Source organism: Muntiacus reevesi, chromosome 1, assembly GCF_963930625.1.
Source record: "Muntiacus reevesi chromosome 1, mMunRee1.1, whole genome shotgun sequence".
Lineage (NCBI taxonomy): Eukaryota > Metazoa > Chordata > Mammalia > Artiodactyla > Cervidae > Muntiacus > Muntiacus reevesi.
The window spans coordinates 55,050,160-55,074,044 of record NC_089249.1 but is presented as its reverse complement, the minus strand read 5'-3'; the positions used below and the strand labels follow the sequence as shown (position 1 = coordinate 55,074,044).

At 38.8% G+C, this 23,885-nt stretch overlaps 1 protein-coding gene across 5 annotated transcripts in view; it reads right to left on the bottom strand.

Annotated features, from left to right (window-relative positions):
• The window catches only part of TNRC6B (trinucleotide repeat containing adaptor 6B), a 239,505-nt gene that overhangs the window by 124,091 nt on the left and 91,529 nt on the right, over positions 1-23,885 (bottom strand). For 4 of the 5 annotated variants that reach the window (XM_065944358.1, XM_065944391.1, XM_065944366.1 and 1 more), the window contains one exon: positions 23,552-23,619. In XM_065944358.1, the coding sequence (XP_065800430.1) occupies positions 23,552-23,619 (68 nt within the window). Of the gene's footprint in view, positions 1-1,154; positions 1,353-23,551; positions 23,620-23,885 lie in introns of those variants that run through there. The other variant, XM_065944383.1, reaches the window with a different exon arrangement.

Below are 23,885 nucleotides of genomic sequence, written 5' to 3'. Positions count from 1 at the left end.
GAGCATTACATCACACTCTCACAACGATCGGGGGAGGTGGCTCTGAGAAGGCAAGTTTTCAGTCCTCTTCCCTCCCCATCCCCAGGCTTTCTAGAATCCTGCATTAGGAGTAATGGAATTTAACTTCAGGGCACTCACTGCACACAGTTTCGAGGGTAACCAACAGACATACACGTACAGCTACTTATTGAGGTGACCAGATACGACCATTTCACAACGAATACGTGGCTAAAACAGACAACTAGACATACAGAAGCTGAATTTGTGCTGAAAAGCCCAGTTCATCCGTATAAAATTAAACAGAAATTGTAAGCCGTGAGAAACGGAGAAGGCCAACCCACAGGGAGAAACTGAGAGAGAAATAATTCCTAATCGGGGTGATGAGCTGTTCTATCTTTCAAACACCATGTTTACAAGATACTCCCACCATTTGGTTCAAACCACGATCAAAATAAAAGCGCATCTGGCTGCACATTTGAAGCACACACACAGAGACCCAGCGCAAATGAGCGCGCGCCGAGAGGAGAGGGGTGATCCACACACTGCTTGGGAGGTTTTCAAGCCGGGGAATCTACAAACCCCAAACCTCCTGGTGTTCACTCGCCCCCAGCCTGATGTTTAAAATGTATCAGGCCTTATTTTAGGTTTTACATCTCTCTAGGAAGGATGGCCAAGCTTTAAGAAAAAAAGAAAAAGGCTTTCCCGTGGTAGTGCTTGCCCTCCCAGATCCTTTGTCGGCCTTAGCAGCCGAAAGAATGCAAACCCATTTATATTTATGCAAATTTTTGCAGCAGATTTAAGGGGGTAGGGAGAGGTCTGTGTTGTTTTTTTTTTTTAAAAAAAAACCTCTAAATATCAAATTTTCAATTACTCGCAGCTTCATTTATTTGCAAGACACAAACAAGGATGAAAATCTGCATATAAATTAAAAGTGCAATTAAGTCACTTCAAAATTAAATATTTTATCAAGGCTTTTCCATTTCTAAAATGCCAAACCAAAAGTACATCACGGGTCTGATTTACACAGATTCACGAAATGTCTGAAGCCAGTCTCCACGCTAGACAAATGTCGATTTGCAACACCACTAGTGAAAACGGTTAGACAAGATCCATATAAATCAATTGGTTTTAAAAAATCGAAAATATTTACCAACCTCATAAAGTGCAGCAGTGCTTAAATCCAGCAAATTGAGGCATACAAGGTAGAAATGGAAATGAAAAAAGGTCCAAAAAAGGATTTCTTTTTGTCTATCTGTTTTTTTGTATTTTAAATATTCAGAAACCAGCAGAGACTCTGTCGGCCATTTTGGCTTGAACTAACTCTCACACTCACTCTCCCTCTTGCTCTCTCTCTCCCCCTCTGTCTCTAAAGGAAGCAGCTTTTTGTGACCTTCAAATAGAGGCGGATCATGTGACTTCGGGTAGGTCTGTCAATCAGGAAAGGGGCGGGAGCTTGGGCTGAAACTGCCTTAAAGGGAAAGCGGCCCTTTTCCACTTTCATCTGTGAAACGCTGTTATCTCATACTCTCCACCTACACACACTGAATGTGAAAGTGGCAACAGCATAAGGGTAACAGATGAACAAAATAGAAAAACCTTTATTGCTTTATAGAAATATGCTCAGTTGCTAACGATTCTTACAGATCCTGGAGCTTGGCTCACTTGCTACAGTTATTCTCTGGATGTTTGGGCAAGCACAGGCTGGCAAACTGCTCTTTAAAGGGGGACTTAAACAATATTTTACCCAAACAGGAGACTTTCGTCTTCAAAGACTGAGGTGAAATATAGGACACAACTGATCTCTAACAAGCTCCTAAAATGCACAGGAAAAGACTGAAAGGAAATATACCAAAGTATAAGCTGTGAATTCCAATTCAGAGAGGTTATGTGACTTCTCTCCATCACACAGCTAGACAGCTACAGAACAGTGAGCGGTCTCCCAACTGAACTCCACATTTATATTTTTAAAATTACTTTATTATTTTAATTGTTATTTCATTTATTTATTTATTTATTTTTTGGCCATGCTGCACAGCATGCGGGATCTCAAGTTCCCCGACCAGGGATCGAACCTGTGCCCCCGGCACTGGAAGCATGGAGTCTTAACTACTGGATCACCACATTTATTGTTTCAGGTGTATGCATGTTTGGTACCTCCTCCCCTCACCTCAAACTATGCTACAGCAAACTGTCAGATGAGTCACTTTTAATGCCCTCCCCAACCTGAAGAAGTAGCTCTTCAGCTGACCTGGAGGCAGCGCTAAATCTAAACCTGCCTGGTTTCCCCCATGCCTAAGTCCCTCTGACTCAGTGCACCTTGCTCCCTACCCACCTAAGAAAACCGTGCTGGGTTCGCATCTCTAGCCCTGGGGCTAACAAGCTGTGTAACCTTAATCAGGCAACTCCCTTCACCTTCTGGGCCTCAGTTTTCTCATTTGTGGAATGTAAGGATCGGCCATCAGTAGATGGTATCTTTGGTTCCTTTCAGCCCTAAAAACCGTACTCTCTGTTTCTTTCTTTTTAGCAGTTCTGTTTCATCTTATCCTTGCCATCTCAAGTCATTACCCCAGGAAAGTTTTCCTTGACCCTCCCCGTCTAGACTAGGCCTTCCTGTTTAACACTCCCATAATTCCTTTACTACTTCTTCATAGCACTGGTCATAACTGCAATTTATTAATTGTCAAAGGACTTGCTTGCAGTTGATTATTCCTAGTATGCCTAAGGATACACTACATCTTCCTTCACTGCTGTGTGGGGCCCGACACCTACCTAGCCTGCATAGTAGGGAAATGAATGAATGAATGACTTAGACTTCCATTCAGAAGTGCTGGGCTGATCTGAGGAAATGTGTCATCCAAAGACAAGGAATAAAAGCCACATAGTTTCCAGACACTCATTTCTATCTATTTAAGGACTGCTTAAGGAAGCAAATTAACTAAAAGGACAGAAAGCGGGCAAATGTGCCCTGTGACCATCAGACTCCATCTATCTCTGTGAACCAGAAAGGGTCAGATTCCACAGTGTGACTCCCCCAAACGAACTGGGCTGACAGAGCATAATCTGACATGCCAACTAGCAGAGCACGGATGGATTCTGTAAGCCCTGTATTCCTTGAAAACAAACCTATGAACCCTTTTAAATCCCACATGTTTGTCATCCTGGCTTCTGGGTCTTTGTACAGTCTCCCTCCTTCACTTTTTCCACTCTGACAGAAGAGCAGGAAAGGAGCTGTTTCAGGGCAGGCAGAGGCCAATGCCCAGACGATCTGGCAGGCTGAATATTTATGGCGTAAACGCTTCCACTGTCTTTGCACAGACCAGAGTGGAGTAGGAGCCAGGACCTGGACTGACAATTGAGATGTAGGCAAAAGCAGGAAACTCCTAGGATGGAAATTTTGAACATTTAGTCTATTTTTATCCTTCCAATACCTTCCAGATGAGTTACGGAAAGCTTACTTATGTGGAACATACTCAACACGTTAGAATGCATGAAGACTGTATGACTGCCTTGTTTTAATTAGTGATGGACAGAATTTCTTTAGAAAACTAAATATCGCTAAGTCTCCACTCCTCAATGCAGATATTATTGTATACAAACGTATATGTATTCCTTTTTGTTAAATAACAAGGTGCACAAGAAGTCCAGAAACAGGGACAAATTTTAAAGCAAAATATTAGTTCTATTTTCATATAATATGATTGTTAATTTTCTTCAACCTCCAGGGAATTTTTCTGTTGGTGAGTTATCTCTAAACTTAAAGCAATTAATCCAATTATTCATCTAAAAGAAAGAAGTGTAATAAGGCATATTTTTCCTATATTCCCAGACATTTTGGACTTCCTGGTATATTTATATTTATTGTACTTTTTTATGTTAGCAACTAGTGTTTTTAAATTATATTACAAGGTGAGGATACAATGTAACAAAAAATGAGCTTACTTTTAAAACAAGCCAGAACTTACATACTCAAATGAGTGTTATCTTTCAATGTTGCCATCTTTGGTGATTATATAACAACTACTAAAATATTTCTATGAGGAAACAGGATTGAAAATGACAAACTGAACATTTAACCCAAAAATCTAGAAAATGAGTAACAAACTCAAAAAAGAAAATAAAGACCAAATTATAAACATAAAGTAAAAGTCAAAAGAAGAGTAGACTGTATCTTTATTGACTCAAAAAATTTTTGTTTGTTTTAAAATGAATCTATCTATGAAACAAAAAGACTCACTGAGAACAGACCTCTGGTTGCCAAGGGGGAAGGGAATATGGGGGTGATGAACTGGGAATTCAGGGTTACCAGATGCAAACTATTACATACAAAATGGATAAGAAACAAGTCCTACTATATAACACAGGGAACTATATAACACAGGGAACTAAGATAATCCATAATGAAAAAGCATGTAAAAAAATATGTATGTATAACTGAATCACTTTGCTATACAGCAGAAATTAACCTCCTGTAGATCAACTATACCTAAGTTAAAAACTTTGTCTTAAAAAAATAAATAACTGGCCATATACCTAGAGAAAACCAAGAGACATGCACTCCAATGTTCACTTCAGCACTATGAACAATAGTCAAGACATGGAAGCAACCCAATGTCCATCAACAGATGAATGGGATAAAGAACATGTGGCATATGTATATATATAAGAATATTACTCAGCCACAAAAGTGAAATAATGCCATTTGCAGCAACATGGATGGACCTAGAGATTATCATACTAACTGAAGTAAGCCACAAAAACTAACAAAAGTGGATAATCCTTTGGAAGGTCTCATTAACTAAAAATAAGAGAAAAGTTATAAAAGTCAACTATCATGTGATATTGTTTATATTTTGGATCTAAAAAAATGATATAAATGAACTTATTAATGAAACAGAAAGACACAGACACAGACAACAAATTTATGGTTACCAAAGGTGAAAGGGGAGTGGGGGGGGGGGGGATAAATTAGGAGGTTGGGATTAGCAGATACACACATATATAAAATACTACTATATATAAAATAGATAACCAACAAGGACCTACTGTATAGCACAGGGACCTATACTCAATATTTTGTAATAACCTATGTGGGAAAAGAATCTGAAAAGGAATATCTATATCTGTATCTATCTATATATATATATACACACACACACACGCGTATATATAACTGGATATATATATAATGTGTGTGCTCAGTCAACACCAGGCTGTTCTGTTTGTGGGATTATTCCCGCAAGAATACTGAAAAGGGCTGCCATTTCTTCCCCCAGGGTATCTTCCTGACCCAGGGATTGAGCCCATGTCTCCTGCATTGCCAGGTGGATTCTTTACCACTGAGCCACTTGGAAAGCCTATATATATATATATATAGGAAGCCTATAAATATATATATATACACATATACAACTGAATATATAAAATATATGTAAAGCTGAATCACACCTGAAACTAACACAATACTATAAATTAGCTATACTTCAATAAAAATAAATTTTTTAATTAAGTTTTAAAGATTAATGAAAAATAAAAATTAACAAGAGGGGATAATCCTTTGGAAGTTCTCATTAACTAAAAATAAGAGAAAAGTTATAATTAACATTAGGGCTAAGAACAGGGACATTATAACTACAGATCTGGAGAGAATTTTTTTTAATTATGAGAGAATTACATATAATTTAATGTCAATAAACCTGAAGATTAAATAAAATGGATGATAGTCAAAGAAAATAGGAATTACCAAGGTCAATTCAAGGGGCTTCCCTGCTAGCTCAGCTGGTAAGGAATCCGTCTGCAATGCAGGAGACCCTGATTTGATTCCTGGGGTTGGGAAGATCCCCTGGAGAAGGGATAGGCTACCCACTCCAGTATTCTTGGGCTTTCCAGGTGACTCAGATGGTAAAGGATTCACCTGCAGTGCAGGAGACCTGGGCTTGATCCCTGGGTTGGGAAGATCCCCTGGCACAAGACTGGAAAAGGTCAGCTTTCACTCCAATCCCAAAGAAAGGCAATGCCAAAGGATGTTCAAACTACTGCACAATTGCACTCATCTCACACGCTAGCAAAGTAATGCTCAAAATTCTCCAAGCGAGGCTTCAACAGTACGTGAACCAAGAACTTCCAGATGTTCAAGTTAGATTTAGAAAAGGCAGAGGAACCAGGGATCGAATTGCCAACATCCACTGGCTCACAAAAAAGCAAGAGAATTTCATAAGAACACCAACTTTTGCTTCACTGACTACGCTAAAACCTTTGACTGTGTGGATCACAACAAACTGTGGAAAACTCTTGAAGAGATGGTAATACCAGACTACCTTACCTGCCTCCTGATAAATCTATATGCAGGTCAAGAAGCAACAGCTAGAACTGGAACAATGGACTGGTTCCAAATTGGGAAAGGAGTATGTCAAGGCTGTATATTGTCACCTTGTTTATTTAACTTATATGCAGAGTACATCATGCGAACTGCTGGACTGGATGAAGCACAAGCTGGAATCAAGACTGTAGAGAGAAATATCAATAACCTCAGATATGTGCAGATGACACCACCCTTATGGCAGAAAGTGAAGAGGAACTAAAGAGCCTCTTGATGAAAGTGAAAGAGGAGAGTAAAAAAGCTGGCTTAAAACTCAACATTCAGAAAACTAAGATCATGGCATTCAGTCCCATCACTCCATGGCAAATAGATGGGGAAACAATGGAAACAGTAAGAGACTTTATTTTCTTGGGCTCCAAAATCACTGCAGATGGTGACTGAAGCCATGAAATTAAAAGATGCTTGATCCTTGGAAGAAAAGCTACGACAAACCTAGACAGCATATTAAAAAGCAGAGACATTACTTTACCGACAAAGGTTTGTATAGTCAAAGCTATGGTTTTTCCAGTAGTCATGTATGGATATTGTATGTCATGTATGGAGAGTTGAATCATAAAGAAAACTGAGCACCAAAGAATTGATGCTTTTGAACTGTGGTGTTGGAGAAGACTCTTGAAAGTTCCTTGGACTGCAAGGAGATCAAACCAGTCAATCCTAAAGGAAATCAACCCTGAATATTCACTGGAAGGACTGATGCTGAAGCTGAAGCTCCAATACTTTGGCCACCTGACACAAAGAACTGACTCACTGGAAAAGACCCTGATTCTGGGAAAGATTGAAGGCAGGAGGAGAAGGGGACGACAGAGGATGAGATGGCTGGATGGCATCACTGACTTGATGGACATGAACTTGAGTAAGTTCTGGGAGTTGTGATGGACAGGGAAGCCTGGTGTGCTGCAGTTCATGGGGTCGCAAAGAGTCGAACACAACTGAGGGACTGAACTGAACTGAAGGTCAATTCAAGAAAAGTTACAAAAATAACAAAAACCCACAGCAGAAATGTGTAAAATATTCAAAGAACTAGCCACTGAAATATCAGGCACAAGTGGTTTTCTTCTACCAAACAGATAATCTCTACATTATCCATACTGTTCTCAAACTTACAGAATAGAAAGAAATCTTTTTTAATTCATTCTATGAGGCTAGCGTATTTCCTAATACCCATCTGAACTAAGACATGATACAAAAAAATAAAACCATAGATCAATCTTCACTTGTGAAGATGGACACAAAAATCCCAAGTAAAATATCAGCAAATAGAATTTAGCAGATTAGAGCATAATTTATTATGATCATGAAAAGTTTACAACAACAATGCAAGAATTGTTAAACTACAAAATTTATTAATAGAACTCTTTATTTGTTCAACAAGTATATTCTAACTGCCTTGTATGTGTCGGACTCTGTGCTAGGTGCTGGGCATACAGCAGTACCAAATAAGGTAGGTTCATTCCCCCATGGAGCAATATCCTCGTGGGAGAAAGAAACTCACTCAGAAGGAATTAAAGAGTTGGTGAAAGTGAAAGTAGATTAGTGATGTCCAACTCTTTGCAACCCCATGAACTGTAGCCCACCAGGCTCCTCTGTCCATGGAATTCTCCAGGAAAGAATAATGGAGTGGGTTGCCATTCCATTCTCCAGGAGATCTTCCCAACCCAGGGATTGAACCCAGGTCTCCGGCATTGCGGGTGGATTCTCTGCCATTTGAGCTACCTGGGAGACTATGGTAAAACTGAGGGAGACTCACTTTATATCAGGAGCTAAGGAAGGCTTTTCTCAGAAGGGGCATTTAAGCTGAGTTGAAAAGCAACTGCTTGGGCTTCCACAGTGACTCAGTGGTAAAGAATCTGCCTGCCAATGCGGGAGACAAGAGTTCGATCCCTAATCCGGGAAGATCCCACATGCCGTGGGGCAACTAAGCTTGTGCGCCACACTATTGAGCTTGTGCTCCAGAGCCTGCGAGCCACAACTATTGAGTCCACAGGCCACAATTTAGAGCCTGTGCTCCAAAACAAGAGAAGCCACTACAATGAGAAGCTCATGCACTGCAAGCTAGAGAAAAGGCTATGCAACAGCAAAGACCCAGCAGAACCAAAAGGAAATGAAAAATAAAAATAAATTTTAGAAAAAGAAAAGCAACCACTTGAGTGTTCAAAGAACAAGAAGGATGATCAGGAGGTTAGGCCAGATGCCTGGGGAGAGAGGTAGGAGATGAAGGTAGAAGAAGGTAGATCAAACTGGGTCTTGCAGGTCACAGAAAGGAAAGGATTTTATTGTAAGAAGAGTGTAAAGTCACAGAAGAATATTAAAGGAGAGTGAACAGTGCCATTTTATCCATTATTCACTCTCCACTTAATACCTGGAATCTACAAGCTTTTTGAGGGTCTAGGCAAATGTTTGGAATCTGAAAAAATATATTTACAAGTCCAACATACAGAAAGAAAATTATAATGATAAAAATTAATAAATGCTTAAGTGTCCTCAGACTATAACACCAAGCAACTCCATTCATTAAGGTAAGCATTTCTTAAGTTTTCACTACATTTGAAAACAATTCTCACTCTGCAAAAAATGCTATGTTAAAAATCTTAGGGTAATTACAAATTAAGTCAGTTATTTGTAGCCAGAGAATGTCAAAAGCAAAACAATTAAAATTCTTTTATCTATGATAAAAAAATAAATAAATAAAACCATGTATTTAATACAGGATGTGGATACCTTTTAATATGTTTTCTATAAAGTGGGACAAAAGTCTCTAAAACTTCCCAAAGTAAGCATTCCAAGGACCCATGCCAGTCTTAAAACCACTCTAGACAGGATCAGAGTTACATGTTCAAAAGCTGATCCTGGCTTGCCTATGGAAAATACGCTACCAAGGACCATGAGGAAAAGTAGAGACAAGGTGGAAGGTGAATATAGCCTTCTAGGTGAGGGAAGATAGCCTGGATCAGATGGAGGCATAAGTATAGGTACAGAGAACGCACAACATATTAAAAAGTAGAAGAGCTTCTATCATAAAGTAACTGGCTACTGCTGTTAATAAGAATGCAATCTGTGACCACAAAGTATAGTAAGGCCAATGAACCCAAATAAGACTCCAGGTTCTCCCCTCGCAGTCCAGGGTTAGGACCCAGCACTTTCACCGCTGTGGCCCCAGAGTCAATCCCTGGCTGGGGAACTAAGATCCTGTAAGCCAGATAGCAGAGACAAAAAAAGAAAAAAAAAAGACTGCAAACTCTGAAGTCACCATTCATTCATACAGTCAAGAACCATTTTTTAGGATCTACAATGTATTAGGTACTATACTAGAACCAAGCCCAGGAGGGTACAAAGAGGATTTTAACACCCTGAAAGGACAGAGATGTGAAAATTCATAATTAAAATATGGCATAGTGAGTGCCATAATTAAAATACAAATAAAGATATAAGATAGTTACGCTCTAGGAATACAAAGAACTGCTGTAAGTCAGAAAAGGTTTCATAGAGGAGGTAAGATTTTAAACTGAGTCTCAAAGAATGAGTTGGAATTTGTCATGTAGAAAACATAGTTTCGAAGAAACTTAATACTGTTTTCCATAGAAGTTATGGCATCTTATAATCCCACCAATAGTTCACAAAGGTTCCAATTTATCCACATCCTTGTCAACATGTTATTTGTTTTTTTTTTTTTTATAGTTGTCATCCTGATGAGTGTGAAATGACACCTCATTGTGGTTTTGATTTACATTTCCTTGCTGATTAGTGATGCTGAGTGTCTTTACATATGCTTATGGGCCATTTATGTTATCGACTTTGGAGAAATGTCTATTCAAGCCCTTTGGATATTTTTAAATCATGTTATTTGATTTTTGTTGTTGTTGAGTTGTAGCTCTTTATATATTCTGGATATTAATCTCTGATTAGATACACAATTTGCAAATATTTTCTCCCATTCTGTATGACACCTTTTCACTCTATGTTCTTTGATGCACAAAATTTTCAAAATTTTTTAAGTTTGATGTAGTTCCGTTTGTCTATTTTTGCTTTTTTTAGCTGTTTTTGGTGTCCTATCCAAAAAACCATTGCAAGTCCAATGTTATGAAGCTTTTATTGTGTTTTCTTTCAGGAGCTTCAGAGTCTTAGGTCTTAAGCTTACGTCTTTAATTCACTTTGACAACTTTTTTTGGACAATTTTTTGTATATGGTGTAAGATAAGCGTCTAACTTGATCCTTTTGCAAATAGATACCCCAAATCCCCAACACCACATGTTGAAAAGACTGTTTCCCCCATGGAATGGTCATGGCACTCATGTCAAAGATTATTCAACCTTATATACAAGGGTTTATTTCTGGGCTTTCTATTCTATTCCATTGGTCTATTTGCCTGTCTTAATGCCAATATCACACTCTTTTTGATTACTGTACCTTTGTAATATATTTTGAAATTAGGAATGTGAATTCTCCAACTCTGTTACAAATGACCAATTATTTTTATAAAATGTGCAAAGACAGTATGTTTTTCCTTACAAACTTAACATAGATCGTTAACCACAGGTTCTTTTCATTTTACCTCTTTTCACCACGATCCCCCCGTCAGTTGAATTAGTAGCTGTAGGCACTTGGGGGATTCCTAAATGGAAAGCTAATCTGATGATATATTGATTTTAGGTTTAATGGTAAATATTTATGTGGTCCTCAGTCAATTCTGTGTGTGGCTGAGTTACAATTAACTGTCCTGTGTACAAAGATGTTGCTGGGCCACTGAACATGCTAACAGAAATGTGCAGGGTAGATCATACCATGATACAAATGTGTCAATTCAAAGAGTATTTCAGGGTAGTCAGTACACAAGAAAATGTAGCCTTGCAATCCTACAGCCCATATATGAAGGATACTTGCTAGAGTTCTCCCAAAGTTGATAACAATCTTACAAGTTTATATCATGTCACCAATAGCAGTTGTCAACCTTACTTTGCCGACCAAGGTCTGCAAAGTCAAAGTTATGAATGGATGTGAGAGTTGGACCACAAAGAAGGCTGAGCGTCAAAGAATTGATGCTTTTGAACTGTGATGTTAAGAGAAGACTCTTGAGTGTCCCTTGGACTGCAAGGAGATCAAACCAGTCAATACTTGAGGAAATTAATCATGAATATTCATTCAAAGGACTGATGCTGAAACTCCAATACTCTGGCCCCCTGATGCAAAGCGCTCACTCATAAGAGACCCTGATGCTGGGAAAGACTGAAGGCAAGAGGAGAAGGGGGCGACAGAAGATGAGATGGTTGGATGGCATCACCAAGTCAAGGAACATGAGTTTGAGCAAACTCCGGGAGACGGTAAAGGACAGCGAAGACTGGAGTGCTGCAGTCCATAGACTCACAAAGAGTCGGACACGACTAGGCAACTGAACAACAACAACAGCAGTTGTGAAGCTGAAAGAAACTTTTAAAATCTATCAGTAACAAAAAGCATACTTTGGTCAACCATGTTATAGAAGACATCGAATTATCTTTTTATCTCTTTTTAGAAAATGTCACAGAATTGTTGTAATATGAAGAGGTAATCAAAGTGGAAGCAGCCAAAAAATGTTGGAAAGAAATTTCATAGCAACATATTAGGTAAATATTAATACAAATGAATATAAAATTATGTTATTTTCTGAATTTTGTATTTGTCAATTCTTGAGTTGCCATTTTTTTTATTTCTTTCCTCATTGTAAATAAATATTCACTTTTGTACCTCTAATTAGGACTTCCCAGGTGGTATCAGTGGTAAAGAATCTGCCTGTCAATGCAAGAAACATAAGAGATGCAGGTTTGATCCCTGGGTCACAGGTTCCATTGCCAGCTCAGGAAGATCCCCAGAGGAGGGCATAGCAACTCACTCCTGTATTCTTGCCCAGAGAATCTCATGGACAGAGGAGCCTGGCGGGCTACAGTCCACAGGCTCACAAAGAGTCAGACACAACTAAAGCAACTTAGCACAGATGCACCTCTAATTATGTAAATGAAATCAATGTTTTTCTTTTTTATAAATTTTATCTGGAGTGTAGTTAATTTACAGTGTAGTGCTAGCTTCCAGTGTGCAGCAAAGTGATTCAGTTACACACACATGTGTTCACTCCTTTTTAGATTCTTCTCTCATACACATGACCACAGAATACTGAGTAGGGTCCCCTCTGTCGAACAGTAGGTCCCTATTGGTTATCTAATTTTCTTTTTCTTAAAGAGCATTCCCACAAAACCTAGATTTGTTCCTGGTCAGAAAGAAGGGTCTCTTTGCTTGAACAAAGGCATGTAAGGAGGAAGGAAACCAGATACATATGGAAGACCTTATGGAGAGACACTGGGCAGGAGCAGGAAGATCTTTTAAACAGTAGAAGAAATATGTATAAGTAGGCTAAAGGCATCCTATGGAGGCCCTCAGACGCAAAGAAAGACTTCAGGCTTGGATAGAAAATCTTTTCTTTTTTTCTTTCCAAAATAAGCAACAATCAACTGGTTTACACGTGAAAGTGAAAGCGAAGTCGCTCAGTCGTGTCCAACTCTTTGCGACCCCGTGGACTGTAGCCCACCAGGCTCCTCTGTCCATGGGATTCTCCAGGCAAGAATACTGGAGTGGGTTGCCATTTCCTTCTCCAGGGGATCTTCCCAACCTAGGGATCGAACCCAGGTCTCCCGCATTGCAGGCAGACGCTTTAGCCTCTGGGCCACCAGGAAAGCCCCTGGTTTACAGGCAGAGACACTTAAAAGAGAACTGTGATAAAATTGGGTCTGTTGGGATATACTTAAGAAAGTACTGAATATAAAGTCAAACATGGCAAGTTATCCCTTTACTTTTCTTCTGCTGATAATGAATAAAGTATTCTCGAGTAAGGATTTTTAGTCACCCCACCTCAGATTTTCAAAGTGAGTGTATAGAACAGGGATTCTTAATAGTCTGTGGAAACTTACTGATGTCCTCATTTATTTGATATACACTTATTGATGCTTTCTGGTGCCAACAGCAGTGACCATGCTGGCAAAAGTCTGTTCTTGTAGAGCTGAAGACAGAGCATAAACCCTCAGCCTGACCTTTCACCTTCCACTACCTGCCTTCACATTGTGCCTCCTCTTTACTACAATCTCTCCCCCAACACCCCCCAACCTCCACCCACTGCTGCCCCAGTACTTCTGCCCAAACCTCAGTTCAGAGAGACTCAGGTGGAAAGGGGAAAGGTGTGGTGCTCAGGGAAGAACGTGTGTCCATACCCTCTAGAGAACATAAAATTTGGGGGAAATAAACATTACCTTCTCCTCATGATACCACTGAAAATTCCTGCAACTGAACATGCACTTCTTTATCTATACTTACATAATCCTATGTTCAAAACATTTTACAACTACATGATAAGAGTAACATCTCGAAAAAGGTAGCCTTAAAACACCAATTTCAAGGAACTGGGCAAATACATCTTGCCTTTCAAGAAATGCTTTTCCATAAAGGCATATTATCTGTCCATAAGTAAAATATAAGCTAAATAAATAAAACTTTAAGTAAATGAACTGTAGTTTTCTAAGAGCCACATGTGCTACACCATTCATTGTGTTTAAAGTCAGCACCTTTGCCTATAAAGACCAGCAATCCACACGGTCTACAATTATTTGCAATTAGGAAACACAGGGAAAACCTCATAAAATAAAGCTTAGAACTTAAAGACATTTTCAAATAATTAATTTAAGTGACTTCAGTGCAGATTAGAAAATTTATTAGCAAGTGAAAGTTTCCTAAAGACCTAGTACAAAATGTTTATGGTTATGCTAAAACTTCTAGCAGCAAAAATTCCATGAGCATAAATAACTATCTATCGAACCTCTTTGTGGTATTTTCAAAATACCAATAAACTTGAAAATAACACTCACTTCCTTTCTCCCAAAAATAATATGAAAAGATCATATAGAAACCCAACTATTTCTCTGATGCCCAATTTATTGCTGTGTAACAATGACTGAAATTACAGAGGGTTTCAATTTGTTCCTAGTAAGTTTATTTCACCATGTACATATTTTAATAGTCCAAAGGCAGGGGGAAAGCTAATGAAAACTGATGGTAGAAAACAGAAAATAAAACATTAAACAACCAAAAAACCCTTTCCTATGGCCAAATACCAAGGTCTGTGTTTTGAAGATAATTATCTATAAACTGAGTAATGTGGAAATACTTTCATTTCCTCTGTATTTAGGAAATGTTACAAAGCTTCCCAAAGCCTTTATTATTTATTTTTGGCTATACTGGGTCTTTGCATGGTATGTGGGCTTTCTCAGTTCCCTAAACAGGGATCAAACCTGCACTGCCTGCATTGGAAGGCGAATTCTTAACCACTGGACCAACAGAGAAGTACTTCTAAAGCCTTTAAATAAGCACCAAACAAATGGTTCTCAAAGAGTTTAGTGTTAAATTTGGTAGTCAAATAAAACAAGGACTATCAACTGTAGAGATCTGCAAAGACTAAACTTTTAAAAGCTGCACTGCAGCATAAGATGAATGTGAAGAGAGAATGGTAGAAGAAGGAGTTAAGAGTATGAGCAGAAATAAAGGTAAGGACTAACTATCAGAATTTATAAAAGGTCTGTATAATTAATAATTCAGAAAATTAAAAGGACATTTTATAACTAGACGTTTAAGTTGCAAAGAATGTAATTAGTTAGAAGAGAATCTAATCAAGACATTGGAGTTAAGACATTTAAAAAACAGAACCTCAAGCAGAGAGGATACTGTACCACACTGGGGCATAAAGGGTCGTGTTGACTCCCCAAATTATATTCCTCTCTCTGAACCAACACAAAACTGCCTTCAACATTTAATTTCCTTACAGGTCTTCCTTGTAAGAATAGATTCTCTCTTAGGGAGAGACAAAAAAGATAGTACCCCAAGAAGAGTTGAAATACACAAACTGCTATAATCAATCAAATCGCCAACACATAACAGGGGGATTAAAAAAAAAGTGCAAGTGTTAGTTGCTCAGTCATGTCCAACTCTTTGTGATTCCATGAACTATAGCCCACCAGGCTCCTCTGTCCATGGGATTCTCCAGGCAAGAATACTGGAGTGGGTTGACACTTCCTTAGAGGGGATCTTCCCAACCCAGGGATTGAACCTGGGTCTCCTGCATTGTCCCTTCACAGATCACTGCCTTGTCGTGGTGAAGGGGCTTGTATAACTCAATGAAGCTATAAGCCATGCCGTGCAGAGCCACCCAAGACAGATGGGTTATCAGAGAGTTCTGACAAAATGTGATCCACTGGAGGAGGGGATGGTACACCACCCCAGTGTACTTGCCATGAGAACCTCATGAACTGTATAAAAGGACAAAAAGATATGACACTGAAAGAGGAGTCCCCCAGGTCTGAAGGTGTCCAATATGCTACTGGGGAAGAGTGGAGGATAACTATTAATAGCCCCAGAAAGAATGAAGCGTCTAGGCCAAAGTGTAAACGACACTCAGTTGTGGATGTGTCTGGTGATGAAAGTAAAATCCAATGCTGCAAAGAGCAGTATTGCATAGGAACCTGGAATGTTAGGTCCATGAATCAAGGTAAATTGGACATGTCAAGCAGGAGATGATAAGAATAAACATTGACATCTTAGGAATCAGTGAACCAGAAATGGACTGATTAAATGGACCAGAATGGGCGAATTTAATTCAGGTGATCATTGTACCAACTACTGTGGGCAAGAATCCCATAGAAAAAATGGAGTAGCCCTTACAATAAACAAAAAGAGTCCAAAATGCAAACGACAGAATGATCTCAGTTCATTTCCAAGGCAAGCCATTCAACATCACAGTAATCCAAGTCTATGTCCCTACCACCGATGCTGAAGAAGCTGATCAGTTCTATGAAGACCTAAAAGACCAACTAGAACTAACACCAAAAAAAGATGTTCTATTCATCACTGGGGATTTTAACGCAAAAGTAGGAAGTCAAGCAATACCTGGAGTAGCAGGCAAGTTTGGCTTTGAATAACAAAATGAAGATGGGCAAAGGCTAACTGAATTCTGCCAAAAGAATGCACTGATCATAGCAATACCCTTTTTCAACAACACAAGAGATGACTTTACACATGGACATCACCAAATGGCCAATACCAAATTATCTGACTGAGTGATTTTTACTTTCACTTTTGTAGTCAAAAGATAGAGAAGCTGTAAAGTCAGCAAAAACAAGACTTGGAGCTGACTGTGGCTCAGATCATCAGCTTCTCATAGCAAAATTCAGGCTTAAAACTAAAGAAATCGGGGAAAACCAGTAGGCCAGCCAGGTATGACTTAAATCCCCTATGAATATGCAGTGGAGGTAGTGAACAGATTCAAGGGATTAGATCTAGAAGACAGTGTACCTGAAGAACTATGGACAGAGGTCTGTAATATTGTACAGGAGGCAGCAAACAAAACCATCCCAAAGAAAAAGAAAAGCAAGACGGTAAAGTGGTCATCTGAGGAGGCTTTACAAATAGCTAAAGAAAGAAGAGAAAGCAAAAAGCAAGAGAAAGGGAAAGTTATATCCAATTAAATGCAGAGTTCCAAAGAACAGCACAGAGACAGGTAAGGAGGCCTTCTTCAATGAACAGGGCCTAAAACGAGAAGAAAACAACAGAAGGGGAAAGACTAGAGATCTTTTCAGGAAAATTGGAGATATCAAGGGAACACTTCGCCCAAAGGTGGGCACAATATAGGACAGAAATAGTAGAGACCTAGTAGACACTGAAGAGATCAGTAAGAGATGGAAAGAATACACAGAAGAACTATACAAAAAAGATTTTCATGAACAAGATTACTATGATGGTGTGGTCAGTCACCAGAACCAGACATTCTGGACAGCAAAGTCAAATGGGCCTTAGGAAGCACTGCTGTTAATAAAGCTAGAGGATGTGATGGAATTCCAGTAGAACTATTCAAAACCTTAAAGGATGATGCCATCAAAGTGTTGCACTCAATATGTCCACAAATATGGAAGACTCAGCAGTGACCACAGGACTGAAAAAGGTCAATCCTCATCCTAATTCCCAAGAAGGGTAGTACTAAAGAATGTGCTAACTGTTGCACAATTGCACTCATCTCCCACGCTAGCAAGGTCATGCATAAAATTTTGCATGCTAGGCTTTAGCATCATGCGAACAAAGAACTTCCATATGTCCAAGCTCAGTTTAAAAAAGGAAGACGAACCAGAGATCAAATTGCCAATATTTGCTGGATCACAGAGAAAGCTAGGGAATTTCAGAAAACATCTACCTCCGTTTCATTGACTACATTAAAGCCTTTGACTCTGTGGATCAAAATAAACTGTGGAAAGTTCTTAAAGAGATGGGGATACCAGACCATCTTACCTGACTCCTGAGAAACATGTATGTGGATCAAGCAGCAACAGTTAGAACACTGTATAGAACAACTTATTGGTTCAAGATTGAGAAAGGAGTACAAGAGGACTGTCTGCTGTCACCCTGTTCGTTTAACGTATATGCTGAGCACATCATGAAAAACGCCAGGCAGAATAAGTTTCAAGCTGGAATCAAGATAGGTGGGAGAAACATCAAAAACCTCAGATATATGGATGATACCACTCTAAAGGCTGAAAGTGAAGATGAACTAGAGCCTCTTGAGGGTGAAGGAGGAGAGTGAAGAACCAGCTTAAAACTAAGTATTAAAAAATCTAAGACCATGGCATCTGGCCCCATTACTTCATGGCAAATAGAAGGGGAAAAGGTGGAAGTAGTGACAGATTTCCTCTTCTTGGGCTCTAAAATCACTGCAAATGGTGACTGCAGCCATTAAATCAGAAGACGATTGCCTCTTGGCAGGAAAGCTATAACAACCTAGACAGTATGTTGTAAACAGAGAAATTACTCTGCCGACAAAGGTCCGTATAGTCAAGGCTATGGTCTTCCCAGTGGTCACATATAATTGTGACAGCCAGACCATAAAAAAGGCAGAGCACCAAAGAATTGATGCCTTTGAACTATGGTGCTGGAGATGACTCCTGAGAGTCCCTTGGACAGCAAGAAGATCAAACCAGTCAATCTTAAGGGAAATCAACCCTGAATACTCGTTGGAAGGACTGATGCTGAAGCTGAAGCTCCAATATCTTGGTCACCTGATGCAAACAGCTTACTCACTGGAAATGTACCTGATGCTGGGAAAGATTGAGGGAAGAAGAAGAGAGCGTCAGAGGATGAGAAACCTGGATGGCATCACAGATGCAATGGACATGAACTTGAGCAAACTTCATGAGATGGTGAGGGACAGAGAGGCCTGGTGTGCTGCAGTTTGTGGAGTAGCAAAGAATTGGACATGACTGAGCAACTTTAACCAGAGAAGGCAATGGCACCCCACTCCAGTACTCTTGCCTGGAAAATCCCATGGATAGAGGAGACTGGTGGGCTGCAGTCCATCGGGTCGCAACGAGTCGGACACGACTGAGCGACTTCACTTTCACTTTTATGCATTGGAGAAGGAAATGGCAACCCACTCCAGTGTTCTTGCCTGGAGAATCCCAGGGACGGCGGAGCCGTCTATGGGGTCACAGAGTCGGACACGACTGAAGTGCCTTAGCAGCAGCAGCAGAGCAACTTTAACACTTTTTCACTTTCACTCAAAACACTGCAGTGTGAAAACAAGGACTTTGGAGCCAAGGGCAACCTGAGCTTTCATTTCTTTTGTAGCAAGGCAGTTTGGTTTAATTTACTTAACTCTAATTCTTGCTCGTGTTCGTGATTAAGCAGTATACAGATGATTGAGAATCTGGTCTCACGTTTTCATGAAAGGGTGAAATTTTTCTGTTCAGAGTCCTTTCTCTTATTTAAAGGAATGCTTTCCTAATACCAACAAATGGCCTAATTGCTTTTGAGTGCAATGATTAAATAAAACAATAACAGTTCAGTTCAGTTGCTCAGTCATGTCCGACTCTTTGCGACCCCATGAACCGCAGCACGCCAGACCTCCCTGTCCATCACCAACTCCCAGAATCCACTCAAACCCAAGTCCATTGTGTTGGTGATGCCATCCAACCATCTCATCTTCTGTCGTCCTCTTCTCCTCCTGCCCTAAATCTTTCCCAGCATCAGGATATTTTCAAATGAGTCAGCTCTTCGAATCAGGTGGCCAAAGTATTGGAGTTTCAGCTTCAACATCAGTCCTTCCAATGAACACCAGGATGGACTGGTTGGATCTCCTTGCAGACCAAGGGACTCTCAAGAGTCTTCTCCAACACCACAGTTCAAAAGCATCAATTCTTCTGTGCTCAGCTTTCTTTATAGTCCAACTCTCACATCCATACATGACTATTGGAAAAACCATAGCCTTGACTAGACGGACCTTTGTAGGCAAAGTAATGTCTCTGCTTTTTAATATGCTATCTAGTTTTATATTTAACACAGTGTTAAACATGTCACGTGATCGATATTATGTGGCAATAAACTCGGTTTGTCTGATTTTCTCCAATGGCTCATATGTGAATATACTCAGAAAAATGATTATAGATACATTAATAGTAAAGAAACCTCATTAAAAAGTAAATATACTCAGACTATATAAATAAACAAATGTTTAAAGTTGTATAGGCCGCTAAATCTTATTCACATGTACACCAGCAATCAGCACAACTAATCCAAATGTTAACAATTTAGCACAAACATTTTCAATATCAGAAGTCAATTATTTTTTCAAGAACGCTTTCTACATGCTTAGCTACCTTACACTGTATGTTGACAGAACTTATACCATTGAAATAAACATCACAGAAGTAAAATTTTTTGAAGACTTCCAGAACCTATAGTAAAAATGTTAGATGAAGAAGGAAAGTGGCACAGATCAGCTAACAAATAATTTGAGACCTAATCTAATCCTTACTAGAATTTACTCTGTGACCTGCGAGTTATATAATCCTTGTGCTCCACCTGCCTCCATACGTGAAACAGGCAATCTCTACATGCTAATACCAATGAATGGCAGCCATTTGGAAAACCCATTTAGAAAAAAATTAAGTTAGCTCTCTGCCTCTCACCATATAGAAAAATGAGTACCAGTTCAGTTAAAGGTCTAAATGTGAAAATACAGTAGAAAAACTCAAGACATTTTATCATGTTAGAGTAGGAGGGTTTCTCTAGACAAGCATGAAACACAGAAACCATAAAGGCTGATTTTACTACATAAAAATTTAAATGGCTTATTAGTATGAAAGATACTCCAATGCTAAACAATAAGGCCTGGGAGAAAATATTTAAACATCTTAAAAGGCAAAGGTTAATATCTACACTTTGTAAAGGAAAGGTTACTACAAAACTATCAAAACAAACATTCCAAAAGAAAAGTGGGAATCATATGTAAACAGGTGGTACAAGATATAAAAATCAACGGCCAAGAGACTAACAAGATATTCCATCTTATTAGTAAGAATAAAAGTACAAATTAAAGCCATAAAATATTATAGTGGCAAAAATTCTGAGATAAATAATTTTACTGTCATTAATGGTGTGGAGGAATGGATACTCTCTTTCACTGCAGATGGAAATGAACATTGGTAGAGTTCTTTTGAACAGTAAATTGATAGCAGCTACCTCCTTGTAAAAAAACACAGCCCATGAGCCAAACAGCTTCATATCTAGAAATTTATTCTACATAAATACATTTGTGTATAAAGATATAAGAATAAGGATGTTTAAAAAAAGTATTAATATTTGCAATAATCAAAGAAGTGAAAGTCACCAAAATATTTATTAGAGAATGATTATGGTATAAAAGAATGTACTTCTGCAGATGTTTAAAGGAATGAAATAGATTGCAAAAGATGTCTAAGGAAAAAAGTAAGTCTCAAAGAATGTTAGGAAAAAAATCTGTTTAGTTGTTTTTCTAAATACACAGAAAAAGTTTCAGAAGATGAGGAAGAGTAGGAGGGTAGAAGAAGCGAATAATTCTAAATTCACACTTATTGTTTGAATGTTTTATGATGACCAAATATTACTTTTATAATTAAAAAAAAGAAGATGGGAATTTCATAAGTCATTCAGCAATGTGTTACTCACAGCATCCAGAATGTAGTGTTCAGTTCCTACAATGAACTGCAATGATCCTTTGCTAACTGCAGTTCTGAGACACAAAAAATAAAATTTTTCAATCCGTTTATTTCTGTTGCCTCAAACAAAAAGAACACAGCAGTTTTGCTCCCAACTCCCACAAAAGAAGTAGGGAGGTGTATGGGAGGAAGACCCAGCAAGAATATTCATTTCTGCTTTATCATTTCAATATATGATAGCTGACCAAGCCCAGAAAACAAAAACAAAAACTCACAAAACAAAATTAACCAAGATTGATCTGTGAAAAGGCAGAGACTTGTGAAAACAAAACTATCAACGGAGAATGGTAAGTATACAACCCACGACGTTTCAGGTCTGCTGGAGCCATATGAAGCTCTCTAAAAGAAGTAAGAGTTTGTATAATGTAAAACTTGTGGGAGAATCTGCCCCAGCAATGTTTCCTGAATACCTAAAGGAGCTGATTCAGGATAGGGGTTACTGGAGTAGGTTTTTAAAGATAAAGACTGGTTTGTTTGGGAAATGGATGCCCTTCAGAGAACAGAAACTTCACCTGTGTTTTAAAAATAGGCTTTCTGCCATTTTCATTGTTTCCCCCAACTCACTCTTATCCATGAGACTTTGATCTTAACAACTGCAGTTTTGCTGGCCACAATACTTTTCAGGAACATAGTTCCCGACGTTGGCAAAGAATTTGAGTTCAAGAGATATTATAAAACACTTTAAAGTCAGAAAGATTCAATTCAAATCCTAACTTCTGTTTCAAGGTGCATTATCACAGGCAAGTTATCCATTCCAGTATCTGAAGTGGAGACACTGTAAAGGGTGGAAAAAACACAGGCAGCATCTAAGCAAAGTTCTCATGCACAGAAAACCCTTGTCAAATGGAGCGAGGATTTTTCTATTATAACACCTTTGACCTGAGTGTAGCAGTGGAGAGTGAATAGCGGGCAGGGCATCTGAAGTGTTCCTGTAATTCTACTGGGACTAGATGTTAGGCTTTCTAATTTGCTAAAGATGAATTGATTCCATCCACCCATGCAGAATATAAGTGCATTTGAGAGAATACAGCAAAGTTAGGGTTTATATTGTAAGCTATTTTTAAAACTGCCTGGTTAGCAAATTAAACCAGCTGTGAAAATATCCTGGTTTCCATTCACAACAAATACAAGACAAACACTCTCCTTTAATGAACCTAGCCTCATGGTAGCATAGCATATTCTGCATAATTCACTCCTAAGGGTTTCGGAGACAAAATTTTCACAGGACGGACCAAAACTTATTTTTGAGGGGAAAAAAAAAGATGAGAAAAAAGAGTTTCTCTCTACAGATTTTCAGTAAATTCCACAAGTCACTGTCCCATTAACTTAGAAGACTACAGTCTGAACAAAAAAATGGTAGTTATGTCAGTACTTGAAGCCAGTCTTAACTGTTTTTCCTTTAAAAGGGCATATGAAACACCAGTCTGCTCTGTAACATAATTTTTCAAGTTCTGTGACAGAGGGAAGAAAAAATCTACTCACTGCCACCAGAAAGCTACCCAGAGGACTCTCAATTTCAGATTTAGAACTTGTCACTCCTTAAGAAGTTAGAGGAGAGATCCTGAATTATTTAGAATGTTGGCCAAGTCATATTATTTATAATTCCTGTTCCTCTGGGGAAACAATTTGTTATTTCAACAAAGATCAGAAGTATAAATAACTAAATGGAATAGAATTTCAGGAAGTACTATTCAAATAAATTCACACTTGGAATGCAGGGAAACAGTCTACTAATTCAGTTCACTTCATAAAGACATTGCTAAGAAAAGGATATACCATTTTACACTATCTTTGGAAATCAACCAGACTGAGTCAGTTCAGTTTGAAACATCCTAAGCCTTAAAGCCTTTGCTAAAGTGTACCATAAATTTTAATTAGCCAAGTGTGAAAAACTACAGAGCCAACTTTCTTGCCCCTCCAGTTAGTCTGTCTATAAATAGAAGCAATGCACTGACAGCCACCAAAGCAACTGGGGAGGAGTTTCACAATGTACCCAACATATACATCCCTTGCAAACATGCTCTCAGCATGTTTAACCAAAGTGCTTCTGAAGATCTGTAATAAGACCCTTTTTAAATAAACTGTGACTCACTGTTTGCTTTCTTCACCAGGAGGTGGAGTCTTGCCATGCCCTTCCATTACAAAATCCTCCTGTTCCACCTGCAAAGTCAAGCACCACAGGTCAGCAGCAGTCAGGAACCAAGACGCAGTCACTTCCAAGTGCAGGGCCTGTGCTTACAGAACCACGTGGCATTCCACTACATGCCTAACTAGGACAGAGGCCCCAGTCAATGGTTTTCCCGCTCCATGTTTCTATAGGGCATCTCTCCTTGGGTGACCAGATTTACAGAATAAAAGAGGAAGCATGTCGATTTGCAATTCATAACTGTGACAAAGGTCAGCATCCAGAATATGATAAAAAAAAA